Source organism: Epinephelus lanceolatus, chromosome 3, assembly GCF_041903045.1.
Source record: "Epinephelus lanceolatus isolate andai-2023 chromosome 3, ASM4190304v1, whole genome shotgun sequence".
NCBI lineage: Eukaryota > Metazoa > Chordata > Actinopteri > Perciformes > Serranidae > Epinephelus > Epinephelus lanceolatus.
Window position 1 is genome coordinate 8,615,929 of NC_135736.1, and position 14,426 is coordinate 8,630,354.

General features: G+C 42.8%; 1 protein-coding gene across 2 annotated transcripts in view; it reads right to left on the bottom strand.

Moving 5' to 3' along the window:
• Positions 1–14,426, bottom strand: part of klhl5 (kelch-like family member 5) — a 74,921-nt gene that overhangs the window by 29,098 nt on the left and 31,397 nt on the right. The window contains exons 1-2 of one of the 2 annotated variants that reach the window (XM_033624293.2): positions 12,856–13,575; positions 6,654–6,842 (exon numbers count right to left, since the gene is read on the bottom strand). In XM_033624293.2, coding sequence (XP_033480184.2) covers positions 6,654–6,842; positions 12,856–13,454 — 788 coding nt within the window. In that variant the 5' untranslated portion in view covers positions 13,455–13,575. Of the gene's footprint in view, positions 1–6,653; positions 6,843–12,855; positions 13,576–14,426 lie in introns of those variants that run through there. The other variant, XM_078164407.1, reaches the window with a different exon arrangement.

A 14,426-nucleotide genomic window follows, 5' to 3' on the forward strand; every position in this document is an offset into this window, starting at 1 on the left:
CTGCACGTATAGGCTCCAGACAGGATTAAAATTACTCATTAGTGCATGTAATTTTAAAATCCCTTGATTTCTCCTACAAAAATCAATCCCCTCCGAAATGCAATAGCATCGCATTCTTGTCTCTCTGAAGAGGTGTGATTAGAGGTAGAAGAAAAACTGTGCAAACAACAGCCTGGCATGGGCCTGAGGCATCTCCAGATGTTAGTACACAGCAAGCATATTGAGGATAAAGAGCTCAGATGTTTAAACGCTTGATCATCAAACTGCAGCGAAGCAAGCTTTTCCTCAATACCAGTAAGAGCCTAGTTTTTAATATCTTTACATTTTAATAACTTGTGACATGCGAGAGACTGATCTAAACTCATTTATTTGTTTAGGATTATTTATCTTTGAAACCAGTGCCACATTAGAAGACCTCTAAATTATGTGAAGCTGAACTGACATGTGGAAAAGATGCCAGAGGAAAAAGAATGCATGCACAGATACCCTAAGGACCTAGAGCTTTTCTCTCATTAAAACACTTAAAGAATGCATTCACACATCTTCTGGGTTTTATGAAGGTCACAATATGAAACAAATGATCATCTTAACATAATGAGATTCTATGATAAATCAAACATTTCACGATGAGAGGCAAAAGAGCAAGAGAAATAAACATGAGGTCATGCTGCCTGAAGGTCATAACTGTACTTATACAGTCTTTATAAACACTGTTTTATTACCTCTGGCAAACAGGTTGTGTAATTGGTTTGTTTGTTTGTTTGTTTGATAGCTAGATTAAAGAAAAACTACTGGCCATTTTTTTTTTTAGAAATCTAGAGGAAGATTGTAACATGGGCCAAGTAAGAGCCCATTAAATTTTAGAGTGGATCAGAATTACAGGGGCAGATACACAAATTATTCTCCACTTTTGTTGACATTGTGAGATAGAGTGATTGGCCGTCCCAGAAGACTGCGCTCTCTGAGTGTCCTTCTATGTAACTAGACTTACTGCCCCATGGTTGTATGCCTCTGCGCACGACCTACCTGACCAAATGTTTTGTCTTCTGTCCTTCTGAGGTATGACACTGAATAATGGCCAGAAAAGTGTTTAATGCAGAACATTATGATGTCACAGCAAAGCTGACCTTTGCCCTTTCTGATATAAAATGTTATAATAGACACGCACGCACACACACACACACACACACACACACACACACACACACATATATATATATAGATATAGATATATACATACATATACGCTGACCTTGACCATCGACCTTAAATCACAAAATTCTAATCAGTTGATTCCTCAGTCCAAGAGATATTACATTAACAAAAATGAGACAGACAAGGTCACAGTGACATTGACCTTTGGCCACCAAAAACAAATCAATTCATTTTTGAGTCCAAGTGAATGTTTGTGCCAAATTTGAAAAAAAAAAAAAAAAATCCCCCACAGTGTTTTTGAGATATCGCATTCACAAGAATGGGATGGACAGACGGACGGACAACCCGAAAACATAATGCCTCCGGCCACGGCTGTTGCCAACGTGGAGGCAAACAAAGTCTATGGAGAATATGGAGAAAATTAAACGTCACAATACTTTTGAGCAAACACATTGATATCTATATTGCAATGATATTTTAGTGTTGACTACTGGTGCTTTTACAAAATATTTATACAATGAGATTTTTGGATAGGTAATAATCAATAATGTGGATAAAATGACTAAGTGGGTAAAGTTAAATGATACAACAGCTACAACAGTGTGGAAGGTTTAGAAAACTTCAGCACTTTTCTGTAACACAGCCTTTAAAACCAGGAAAAGACAACATTTACGATAAACAAAATCTGAGACAACCTCTAGTCTCATATCACAATATCCATATATCATTGATATATCGCCTAGCTCTATTTTACTTACACATGGCTAGTTATTTCGAAGGACTATCATTTTCAGAATTCACAGAATCGTCCATAAAAAACAATATAAAAGAAGTTACATCCCCAGCCAGATCAAGAACTGACATCCACTATAAAAGACATGCCAGTCCCTGCAGTAGGAGAGGAGATTATTCAATTCATTGCATGTGTCAATCACAGCAGCTGAGCTCATGAACGAGAGAGAAAGAAAGAGACAGGAATGTGCTTAATGCAAGGTCAATGCAAAATTTAGAGGCGAAAGAGTCTGAGAGAGAAGATATGTGGCATAATGGAGAGCAAGCCAGAGAAAGGACAGAAAGGAATTATTATGAGGTCATTTGTAAAAAAGACACTTAATTAATTCCCCACCGCAACAATCCATTACCCTTTTCTGTCACTGTGAAGTTAAACACACACACACACACACACACACACACACACACACACTCTCTAACATCAAGGTATTAAAAAAGTCCCAGGAAGTACTTGTCATTTAGTATTTTATGAGCAGCACTTTTCCTTCTTTGCTCTTGGAGATTTCTTTGTAAATAAGGCAGTGACTGTCTAATGGATGCAAAATGACTGTGAAATATAAAGTAGTCCTACAGACCACTGCAGGGTTCATTATTTTTAATGTCCTGATCTAAATATGGCTGACGATAAGTAAACTGATCACAAGATTAAGCTCACATTAGAGCTCTGTTTGACTGCTACGTGAACAGATTTTCATAATGGTTTTGTGCGTGTTTACTATTTTCTGCTTCAACTGTTATGTGTGTTCATGGTGACTTCATGGTCAATGGACATGTGTGTGTATGCGTGTGTACTGAATGTGTGTGTGTGTGTGTGTGTGTGTGTGTTATGCACATGTGTATAATCTCATTACTCAGTGTGACACCGGGACCATGACAGATAGCCTGCCCTGAAGCAAAGAGGAGCGGTGTGTGTGTGTGTGTGTGTGTGTGTGTGTGTGTGTTTTACAGACTAAAGATGTCAAAATACACTATAGTCAGCAGGAAGTTGCCCTGCCAGTATTCCAGCTGGGTATCTCTTGCTCACCTCTCTCTCTCTCTGAGCCACACACACACACAGACAGTATTTTTGCTCCTTAATTTTTCATGCAGGTCTCTGTCTGACTTGCTGTGAGCGACACAGGCTATATCCAGTACTGGGTTATTTACACAAATGTACCTTGCAGAAGACAGAGGCATGGCAGGCGGTGTGTCAGTCTATAATGGAAAGAGCACAGAGAAGACAAAATGCCAGAGTGAAGAGAGCAGGAAACAGACAAGTTGGACTCAGGAAAGGAGGGCGAGCTGGAAACTCAACACTGTGTCTGTTTGTGTTTGAATGTGGATGTGCTGCTCGCGGCAGGGACACAGTGGTGGAAAAACAGAAAGGGGAAAACAACAGGATTGGTAGGGGAGACCTACTCAACTATTATGACTTTTCGCCACAGATATTCAAAAATAAACATTACGTAGAGTACGTTTTTTTAGCAACGCTAATGGTGTGGCGTCACTAGCAGGGCATATTATCCAGTTTTCTGGTATCCGTTACCCAGTGAAATGTCTCAATAACTACTGGATGGATTACAATGCCTGCCACTATGTTAGGCAAGTATTTTTTATCTGCAAATTTTGAAATAAATGTATGCACTAAATGAGGCAATAACATCATTTCATGTAAAAAAATGATGCCATCCAGTGTTTCATATATTTACACAAAAAGCGTTACATACTTGGTAAATCCCAGTGTTTGAATTCCAATTTGATTTTGGGGGAGCCCTATGTTTTAGAGGGTGGGGATTGGTAGGGTACTGTACAGTACATACTGTATGCACAGGCATACATGCAATGCATGCCATTTCAAAACTTTACAACTAAATTCTCCTCTGCTCAGATCACCAACACCCGTCTGAGCAACTTTCATAGGAATGAACTGAGCCCCGCCTCCAACACTGCATCCAGTTCTTGTTATACATCCATGGTGAAGATGGTAAACATTATATTTGCGAAACATCACCATGTCACTGTGAGCACGCTTGCATGCTGGCATCAGCACTTAGCTCAAGGCACCACTGTGCCTCAGTAAAACCTCACAGAGCTGCGAGCATGGCTGTAGACACTTTAATCTTCTTGTTGTACTAAAAACATGCAAGAACCATACTATGCACATAATAGGCCCCAGGTGTGTATCTATTGATTTACAACAATGCTACACAAAGTTTCTTGACTAAAGGTATATTATTAACTCAAATCAGTTGAGGAAGCACTCTTACAGACGTGTCCACTTGGGGGTATAAAAATAGCTGTGCAAGATAATGTATTTGTATAGGGCACTGCCCCAGAGACAAACGGTATAATCATGCTCTACTTCTTTAAAGTACATATAGAGCTTGAGTTTTGCTCAAAGTGCGCTGCTTGCAACAAACTCCACAAGAGATCTGCAGCTAAACACAGTACAAGTGGCCTATTCAGCATGTACGCTACATTTGTTTGTGTGTACATGTAAGACAAAGAGAGAGAGGGAGAGAAAGAGGGTGTAGGTTTTGTTCCCAGAAAAGCGTTTTTATCCTACACATACAATAAATCAATTGCTAACAAAACACCCACTTTCAAACATCTTACTCCCACCCCCTTGCAAGTACACACACTCAACACACACACACACACACAGCTTCAGATGCCGACACACTCTTTTCACATACGCCATTAGGATTCTCATACAGCAGGGTCTTTTGTTTGTCACCATCTGTGCCTGGAGGACTAAATCAAATGAGGCAGAGGAGGAAGGCAGTGAGAGAAAAGAAGGCTTTCTGCTGGTGGAGGGCCGCTCTTCTGTCTCATCCTCGTGCAGATGGACCCTGCTGCTACACCCGTGGCCACATGCCCAGAGAGCAACAGTGACAGAGCAGCGTAGTGGGGGCTATGAGGTGGGTGACTGGCACGTGTATGTGTGTGTGTGTGTGTGTGTGTGTGTGTGTGTATGTGCCTTTGATGCATGATTCAGAGGCTCAGTGTGGAACAGAGGGACTACAAAAATAAAAGGGACTTTTATGAGCGTGACTGTGGTTATGCTGTATGTGTGAAAGATTCTTTCCAAACAGTATCCTGTGTGAGCAGCATGTGTTATTTGTGTGTGTGTGTGTGTGTGTGTGTGTGTGCGTGTGTGTGTGTGTGACATGCACGTGATCAGTGTTGTGATGAATATGTCATTATTTCCATGCAAGAGTTTTGCTTCTGCATGTGTCTGCATAGTGAAAAGTTTGATGTACATTTTGGATTTAGGGCTGCAACAAGAAAGCAATTACTTTTCTGATAAACTGACTGATTTTTTTGTCTATAAAATGTCATCAAACAGAGAGAAATGTCCATTATAACCTTTCACATTCCAAGGTGATATCTTCAAGTTGCTAATTTTGCCCGAAACAAAGCTCTAGATGGATGTATATGTGTGTACATTTCAGAGTGTGTTTGCATGCTGTGTTTGTATGTCAACATTTATAGTGTGTATGAGTCATAAAATGCACAGCCTATTTTGGGCAGCCAGCAATGTAAGAGAAGTGGCAAAAATAAACCCAAAGAAAAAACATATTTACAATACCATATCAGAAAATGATGACTCCTAATTACATTTCTGCCTTCGTTTCCCAAAATAATGTAAAAAGCAGTTTTTGGCGATTATCATTCTGCCATGATAACATTGGTTTTACACTGACTTTTTACACAGATGAACATTTATGATGTATACTGCTAAAATGTGCAGTTGAACAGTTAAGAATGAACAGCTCCCCAACAGAGTCCCAGCTACTGCGGTTCCATCCTGAGTTCCTGCCTTCAGCCGACACCATTCATCATGGCACTCGCCCATCCATCTATCCACGACCTGGATTTCTCGCCTTATTTCTTCATCTCTCAGCAATCTTCTCCTCATGCCTTCATCCTTGTAACCTCTTCCATTCATCCCTCAGCCATCTTTTCCTCATCACTTCACCCCTCTACCCTCATTCATTCAACCCTCAGCCGTCTTCTCCCTGTCCCTTCATCCCTCTAACACCTCATCCATTCATTCCTCAGCCATCTTCTCCCTATCCCTTCACCCCTCTACCCTCACTCATTCAATCCATCTTCTCCTCATCCTTTTATCCCTAAGCCTTCATCCTGCAATCCTTCATCCCTCTACCTTTAACCATCCATAAATCCCTCACCCTTCATCCCTTCATCCACTCATCCCTTGACCCTCATTTTATCATCCCCTCTTCCCTCATTCATTCACCTCTCACCTTTCATCCTCCCATCCTTTCATCCCTCACTCTCTATCTCTTTATCCCTTCATTCTTCCATCCCTCACCCTTCATCCCCTCATCCCCCATTCATTCATCTCTCACCTGTCATCCCCCCATTCTTCGACCCCTCACCATCCATCTCCTCATCCCCTCATCCCTTCATCCCTCGATTCTCATCCCCTCATCCTTCCCTCCAGACCCTTAATCCATCATACGCAACATAGTATTCTAAATCTGAATCTTTAATGGTGTGGTCTTTCTTAGTGAATTTCATTGTAAATTGAAAACTTATGAGTGTTGGACTGCTGATTTGACAAAACATGCAACTTAAAGACATCGCATTGGCCCAATCAATTGACAGTAACAAAGCTGCAGCCCTCACGACGTACATCTATTTAACGTCACCATCTTCACTGCATGTTTGTGTATATTTTAGTGTCTCTTTGCTCCTACCTGTGCGCAGGTATCCGCCTGTCTCCAGCCACCAGTATGACATCACACAGCTGTCGGGACCTCAGGTAGCCCTCCATCTTCCGGAAGGTGACGTCGGCGTGAGACAGAGCGGTGAACATACACTCCTCTGGACACGCACACGGCTCCAAGGACACACATGAGGACAGTGTGGCGCTGCTGTTAGATGTCCTACACAGTGACAGGCATTCACACAAACACACGGACAAACAGGCACAAAGAGAAGGAGACAGGAGCTTTGAGTGCATGTGTAGGTGTTGATTCCCTTTTGTTCAAGACAAAGAGACAGATGTGTGCAGAGAGCTACACCAGCTGCTTTGTGTCATCCATGTGCCATCTTTTTCTTTGTGCCATTCCCTCACACATATTCGCTCTCTCCTTCACTTCTCAACAGGGTTACTGTATGTCGCCAGAAGCAGACAAAAGCTCTTTAATGGTCCAATTACTAGGAGTAAATGGCCAGATAAATTTAGCCCACTTAAAAGAGAAGCTGCAAATTAAATAGCTGTGGGAGCCGAGCCCATAGGATGTGCAGTAATTTACTCTGCTCCCTAATGGCAACCGAGTTTCCTTCTATCTATACCAACAACGAGAAATGAAGCAGAGTTTTGGGCCAGGATGGCTTCAACATTTGTTATTCTCTGGTGGAAGTGTTGCAGCCCAGGGCTGATATGTCTTATTCTTCCAGTCTGAGCTGATGAGGTGTGAGTGTGTGTGTAGGTGCGTGCCTGTGTGTTCATCAAAGATAAGCACCGAAGTATAGCTACCCTGTGAATTATCAGCCATCATGGCTCCCAAACCAGCATTTAATTTATGAGAGCCAGGGCTGTACTTCCATTTTTAATTTAACAGCAGAAGTGGCAGGACGAGCCCTACAGCACAAAGAGATACGAAATGAACTGATACTCTGAGGATGATATCATTTCAACTCTACAGTTAAAGAGAAATCACACTCTTTTAAGGGTGTGTGTGTGTGTGTGTGTGTGCGTGCTCGTGTATGTGTGGTTGTAAATCTAACTGTCCTAAATGGCAATTTTCCACATGAATATTCTTTTAGCAACAAACAGAGAAGAAACAAGACAGACATTCTGGGAAGGCAATGGATAATGTGGCTTGTAGCTCTAAAGTGTCCTCTCTCTGGTTTTTGTGGTACCGAAAGGGTTTTCGGGCCCAGGTTGAATTTGCAGCACCTAAAGGTTGCTCACATCTTCTCTGGTCCATGTTGTTTATACATGTTTGCCCTTTAGTTACCAAATGTTGTCAGTCTGTTTCTCTAGAACATATCCCTCCTCTGTTAGCTTTGTGTTTTTGGAGTTTTTGGAGTTATCCCTCATCCAACTATAGATTCTTACAGCAACTGAAATCAATATTTTTATATCAATGATAGATCACATGACCATATGAACCCACTGCAGTTCCTCTCAGCTCTGTGGAGCATTTGAGTGTGATGATTTTCCAGCCTGCAACTCCACTGTTTTGGTTCTGCATTAATGCATGTGAAGCTTTCATACACCTACTGTACACTACCTAGAGCAACCTCCAGGGCTGAAAAATGATGCCAACGTGTACGTGCCAAAAACTGTGGTTTTTTGGAAGGTCACTTGAGGCTGACTCCAAAAGCAAGTCAAACCTCACAGACCCCCCATTAAAAAATGTCCAACTTTACAGCAAAATTTTGCAGCCTGGTACAAAAATTGATTTTGGTCTTACTAGCTGATTTCTGCTTTCATGACAACTGTACAGGACAGGTGATTTTTATACAGCTCACTCGTTTAAATGTTAAGGCTTAAAGTTATCCATAATTTAGGACATGGCTACTTTAAGTGACAGGTGGGCGCCATCCTTTGATTTATCACTAACAAGGTAACATAACATTGGCACAACCCCAAATTCACAAAGTATAGACATAGCTGTTGCTATTTCGTTGTATTGTCAGTTCATGAAATTAACTGTAAGGTTTTGATGTCCTAAAAAAGTCTTGTTCAGCATTTGGTTGTACTAAGAGACCTTCTAAATAGTTAGATTTTTTTTTTCTGGTAAGGGACTATTAGTTATTTATTATGGAGGAGGGAGTGGTGCAAAAAGAGGGAGCATGTCAAATATTTTTTTAAGCACTGGGGAGAGTCTTGTGTTTTTTATTTTGGTTTAACTATAAATGCTTGTATTTTGTATTTCTTTTACCGCACATTTTTAAAGGAAAGTCCAAACTCGTGGGCGGGTTTGGAAGACGTTTTCTTCAAGAATCGCCCAAATTACACCATTCATTACACCATAGCCAAAAACTGTAAAAACAGAAATTATTGTTGCATTTTCTCATTTCTGACAGTCCTTGGATGTATCATGTGACAAACGCTTCCTACAGGAAAAAAAACATAAATAAATCTCAGCTTAAAATAGTTTGCACTGACTAACCAGCATGGACGACAAGAGTGAAAATGCAAGGCTTTTTTCGTCTTCAACTTTTTCAACATCAAAGGTGGAGGGACGGTCAGGCATTGTTTTTGCCAGTCACGCAGGGAGGCTCAAGGAGAAATATTTGTAGCTTCAGGGAGGGTAAAACAAGAACAAACATACAAAAAATAAAAAAATAAAGTCACACCCCGGCCACCCCCCTCCTCTGATAAACAAAGAACGGTTCCTAAATATTTTGTATTAATGGTTCTAAGCCTGTTTTTGTAAGCAAAAATTAGCATTGCATTTGCATTATCACAGTTAACCACAACTGTGCATGAACCGCCCTAACCAAGCTTGCAGCTAGCATTAAGGTTATCTCCACGCTTTCATCCAAATCAGCCATCACTACTGGCTCAAAAATTCAAGATGGCAACGGCCAGAATGCTTAACTTGAGGCTTCACAATGGGAGTCCACAAAAAATGGGTGGCCTCACGGTGACAACGTCCATTATTTGATACAGTCTATGCCTGCCCAGCACCAGATGTCAGGCGCACAAAGTAAATGACTAGCTGGTGAACCTAGTAGAGCATTTAGCAGCTAGGGAACCTGATATTTCTCTCACTTGGTGAAGCCCAAAAACTTTGGACCAACACACTTTAAGTAGCACAACTCCAAATGAATGCTAATGTTTCTCTGTGTCTGCAGGATTTGTTGTGTTTACAGCCTCTTTCTGCTGCCCTCAGGTAACTAAGAAAATCAGCTATTGCAGGTTTTAAGCATTCTGAGGCAAATTTGTAATTTGGGGCCTTAGAAATAAAACTGACTTGACCTGAATTTCACAATAAACTCAGACACTGCTAAGTAAAGTTATAGGAAAACGCTGGTGTGCATGGCATTCACAGTGTGTGTATTCAGGCACACATTCAGGTTTGTGTGTGATGCTGAAGCTGCTAATGTGCTGTAGCAGGAATCATCTTCCTCCTGCCTCTGTCCTCTACTCCTCTCTACCCGTCCTCAGTTCTATATCTTCAGCTAATCTCATCCATCACTCACTTCATCCCACCTCATCCCATCATTCCAACATCCATCTATGCCTCGGTTTTCTCTCTTCCCTATCCCAATCTAACCCTCCAAGGAGGCTTTTTGGCTAGCTTTCCTGCCCTCTTGTGTGTGTGTGTGTGTGTGTGTGTGTATGTAGACGAATGGCGTGGCTAAATACTGCCAGAGGAGACGGCTTTGAAGTGGGGGAACGCTGCCTTCCAGTCCCCTTAATTAAGCCTGGCAGGCACTCAACATTGACAGAGAGAGAAACAGAGAAAGAGAGAGAGAGAGGAGAAAGAGAGTGTGTGTCTAGGGCGAATCAACACCATGCAGCCAGATTTTTTAAACCCCTGCACCAGGCAAGGACACTCACACCACTGTCATTCAGTGTCTCTCTCCCTGCCTACCCCCTCTCTCTCACACACATATTTGCACACACACTTCCTTGTGATTAACTATCTAGCCTGATTAGCCTGTAGGCTAGCAGCTAATGCAAATGAAACTTGGTTCTGCAAGACGATATACGACATGATCATACAGCCACGGTGCCTGCCTGGTCACATGTTACTCTGTCCGTGACACACATACAAGTGCTTTGTTTCCTCACACATTAGGAAAGAGAAAAACAGAGAGGGCAAATGAATGGACAAGGGTGGGCAGAGATGAACATGGGACGTAGGGAGAGAGAGAGAGAGTGAGTAAGGGAGGCACACTAGGATTAAACGGGGGGAGCTGGGTGGGGTGAGAAAGTAAAAGGGAGAGGAGGAGATCAGTGGAGTCGAGCCGAGCCTTCAACCACTCTGGGATTCAGTACGCGTCCCTTCCCATGATCCCACTTGGGATTCTGCCACTCGCGTTCTTGGAGTATCATACTGTACACAGGAGCTTTCATAGGGAGGGGATGAATTGCATACAGAAAGACACACACACACACACAAATCACAAAACACACATGCACAGAGCTGCACATATATGCTGCAGAAACTAACCTCTGTGTTGGTATGGCAACTATAACATGTGCAAGAATATGGCTACATCCATTCACAATACATACTCAAATTCAGTTCAGGTTCACATCATAATTTTGCCTTTGCTTATGCTAATGATGCTGGTAGGTGTGTGTGTGTGTGTGTATGTGTGTGTGCGTGTGTGTGCATTACTATTAAGTACAAGTAATTTTCTGTGCAAGTGCTGCCAGACTCCCATCATCACTGAAGATATGGCATCAAGCCTTGCATAACAATAGATATTTTTAAAAGCATATATCTCTCTCTGTCTCTTTCTTTCTCTCTCTCACAGACAATCATACACATTTGTGGTGAAAACAAATGGGGTGTAGAATAAAAGCGTATCAGACAATTGATTTAAAAGAAAATACATCAGCTCTTGCTCCCACTGAAAGCTGTTTTAAAGAGTGTGTGCGTGTCCTATGAATCATGTATATTTTCTGATGTGTGCCTTGGGAACACCGAGTATGATAGGAGGCTTTCAGATGCATCATTATGGCTGTATAGTAAACATGCGCATAAACAGACACACACACACACACACACTCACTGTCTGTTTTTCTCCCTTTACTTCATCACATTTACAGCTGCATCATAATAAAAACAGAAACCTGGGAGAGGAGCTATGATGCTCTAATTGCTTTGTTTTGCTGTCTCCATAGCAACTTCTAATTAAACCCTTTTTTCACACCACAACGGCTGGACAGCCACACCAATGCAACATGCACTCCATCATGCATGTGCACACAAACATGCAGAGCACTGAGGATTGGGAGTACAAGCTAAAAGAGAATCAGTCACTGAAGACAAAACAATATAAATGTCAAGTGCAGTATGTTGCTGTATGCAGAGCTCAGCCCCGGAGTCATTTTATTAATTTGACTCAGAATATTCCATATTCATGTCCGTGTCTTTACACAGAGGCTGGTTGGTGGAGCCTCATTAGGTGGTTGAGGGGAGAAATCAGAGGACCACATGCTGTCCCAAAGGTACTCAACCATCATTTTCTCTCTCCCCCTCCCCATCTATCTTTATGTAATGAGTGGTCCTCCACTGCTGCATACTGTCTGTCCTCCCTCTTGCTTAGTTAATCTCCCATTTACTTTTTCTATATAGCATAGGTGTAGATTTGGGGTTGGGGGGGTGGGGGTGGGGGTGGGAGAGATGCAGGGGACATGCCCCTCTCAATGTTTAGAACGTGTGCATTTGCCTCCTCCCCCCAAATAAAAACAATAAAGTGGCAGAGGTCTTTTATTTTGACAAAATTAAAGACATCCACAGGAGATTATGTGTTTGATGCTCAGAATGTTCTGGCAGAGGACCCCTATACCCTCTGTTTCATGTGTGTCGTCGTCGTCGTCCCCCGCCAAAAAAAAGAAACCTACGCCCATGCTAAATAGCCTATTCACTGGAAACATATTCATAGTTTCCACCTGCCAGTAATGATGAATATGATGACAGCAACGTAACGTACTGTCAGTTAACTAGAACAGGGTGGTTAGCCTCGTTACTGTTTTACATCATGATAAGGCAGCATGATTCAAAACACTCCTTTCCTTTTCAGTAAGTGTGAAAGCTAACTCAGCCGGTGAGCAACCTCTTCACTTGCTACACACTAACTTTTTAGTTAGTGTGTGTGTGTTATGTGAATTTCACTGACTTTATTCTGTACAAATGTTGCCCTGTAACTTTAGTTTTAGCAACAAGGTCCCGACACAGACATTAGACCTCCGCCTCCTACCTGCAGGAGCTGGAGTCTGTTTCCGGGTGGTTGTTGTCCTCGGTGCCCGACGCTGCCGGTGCCGCCGCCTCCTCCTCAGCCCCGACATGCGCGGGTGGCTCGGGTACCAGCTGGGGTACCGGGGCCTCGCTGGGGGGCTCCATGCTCGTCGCCGGACGGGAACGACGATGAGGCGGCGGGGATACCCACGACAGCGCCGTGGCGGGGCTCCTACACTCTGGCTGGCTGAAGGAGCGGGGGCAGGAGCTCCCCGTCGCTCCAACTGCCGCTCCTCCCGGTCCGCCCCGACTCCCCGGCGGATCAGCAAACTTTCTGTTGGTGCTGTTACACAGGTTAGACCCGGCGCTGCCGCTGGCCACCAGCCCGCTGTGACCCCCGGCGCTGGGGTTTGCGCTGGCTGAATTCGAGTTGCTACAGCCGCTAACTGAAGGTCCGTCTCCGGAGCTGCCACCCGCTCTCCTCCCAGCGAAGTAGTCTCCGAGCGGCGGGGAGTGAGGGGGAGGGACCGCGGGGTGACCGAACCACCTCCATCGGATCCTGAGGATCTGCTTCACATCGAACTCCTTCCGCGAGGAAGAGCCCGAACCGCTACTCGACATTCCAGGGCTCGACACGAGGAAATGGCGGGGGAGAGCCCGTGCCGCTCTGCCGTTAAAGCTGTACACGGTACTGTACACGCGTCTCTCCTGGCAACCGCACGCCCGTTAACCGCGACTGGATGTAGTGAGCGGAGTATAGCGGAGTATATGGACAGAGAGAGAGAGAGAGAAGAGAGAGAGAAAGAGGGAGGTCTGCACAGAGTTTTAACGCCAGTGCCAAAGCTTTTTCATGCACAAACCAAACCACAAACATTTGCCACAAGGACAAATTAATGTCACATTTCTGCCAGCGCAGCCCACAGGCATTTAGTAGCAGAGAGGAATGATCATTATTGTTATTATCATCATCATCATCATCATCATCATCATTCAACAAGCCAGACAATCAATCAATAGTACGCTACTCAAGTGTAGATGGAACCCAGAAGTCAGTCTGTTTGGAAAGAGTAAACAGTCTTAAGTGCAAGAGATTTCTTTTTGTGTGAGGATCAGCATCTTTAAAATGTCAGAAAATAGTTTCAAATTCCTGAAGTCCATGCTCATATTCCATTTCCTCTAACAGTCCATGAAGTCAAAGTTGTTAAATTTGCTGTAAATATAACCAATGAGTGTTTGTATTTTTGCCTGAAAAATGATGATCAATCATAAATATTACAAATAAATCTTTCGAAACGCATTTATTATCTCAACTTTATTGCCAACTATGCTGATAATTGTTTGATTACCGTGTTAGCTTATTTTTCCAAGCACAGCCTCACACAAACATTCTCTGGTTCCAGCCTCTCCAGTGTAAGGAGCTTTTCTCTCTTTTATAGCCTACCATTATAAATAGAGTGTCTTTGGTTTTTGGATCCTCAGTCTGAACAGAACAAGACATTGTTTTTAAAATATAACCAACACTATAACTGATTAATCAAAATAATCAACAAAGGCAATAATCACCAGTTGCAGCCTTAGCTGTATTACTTGCAT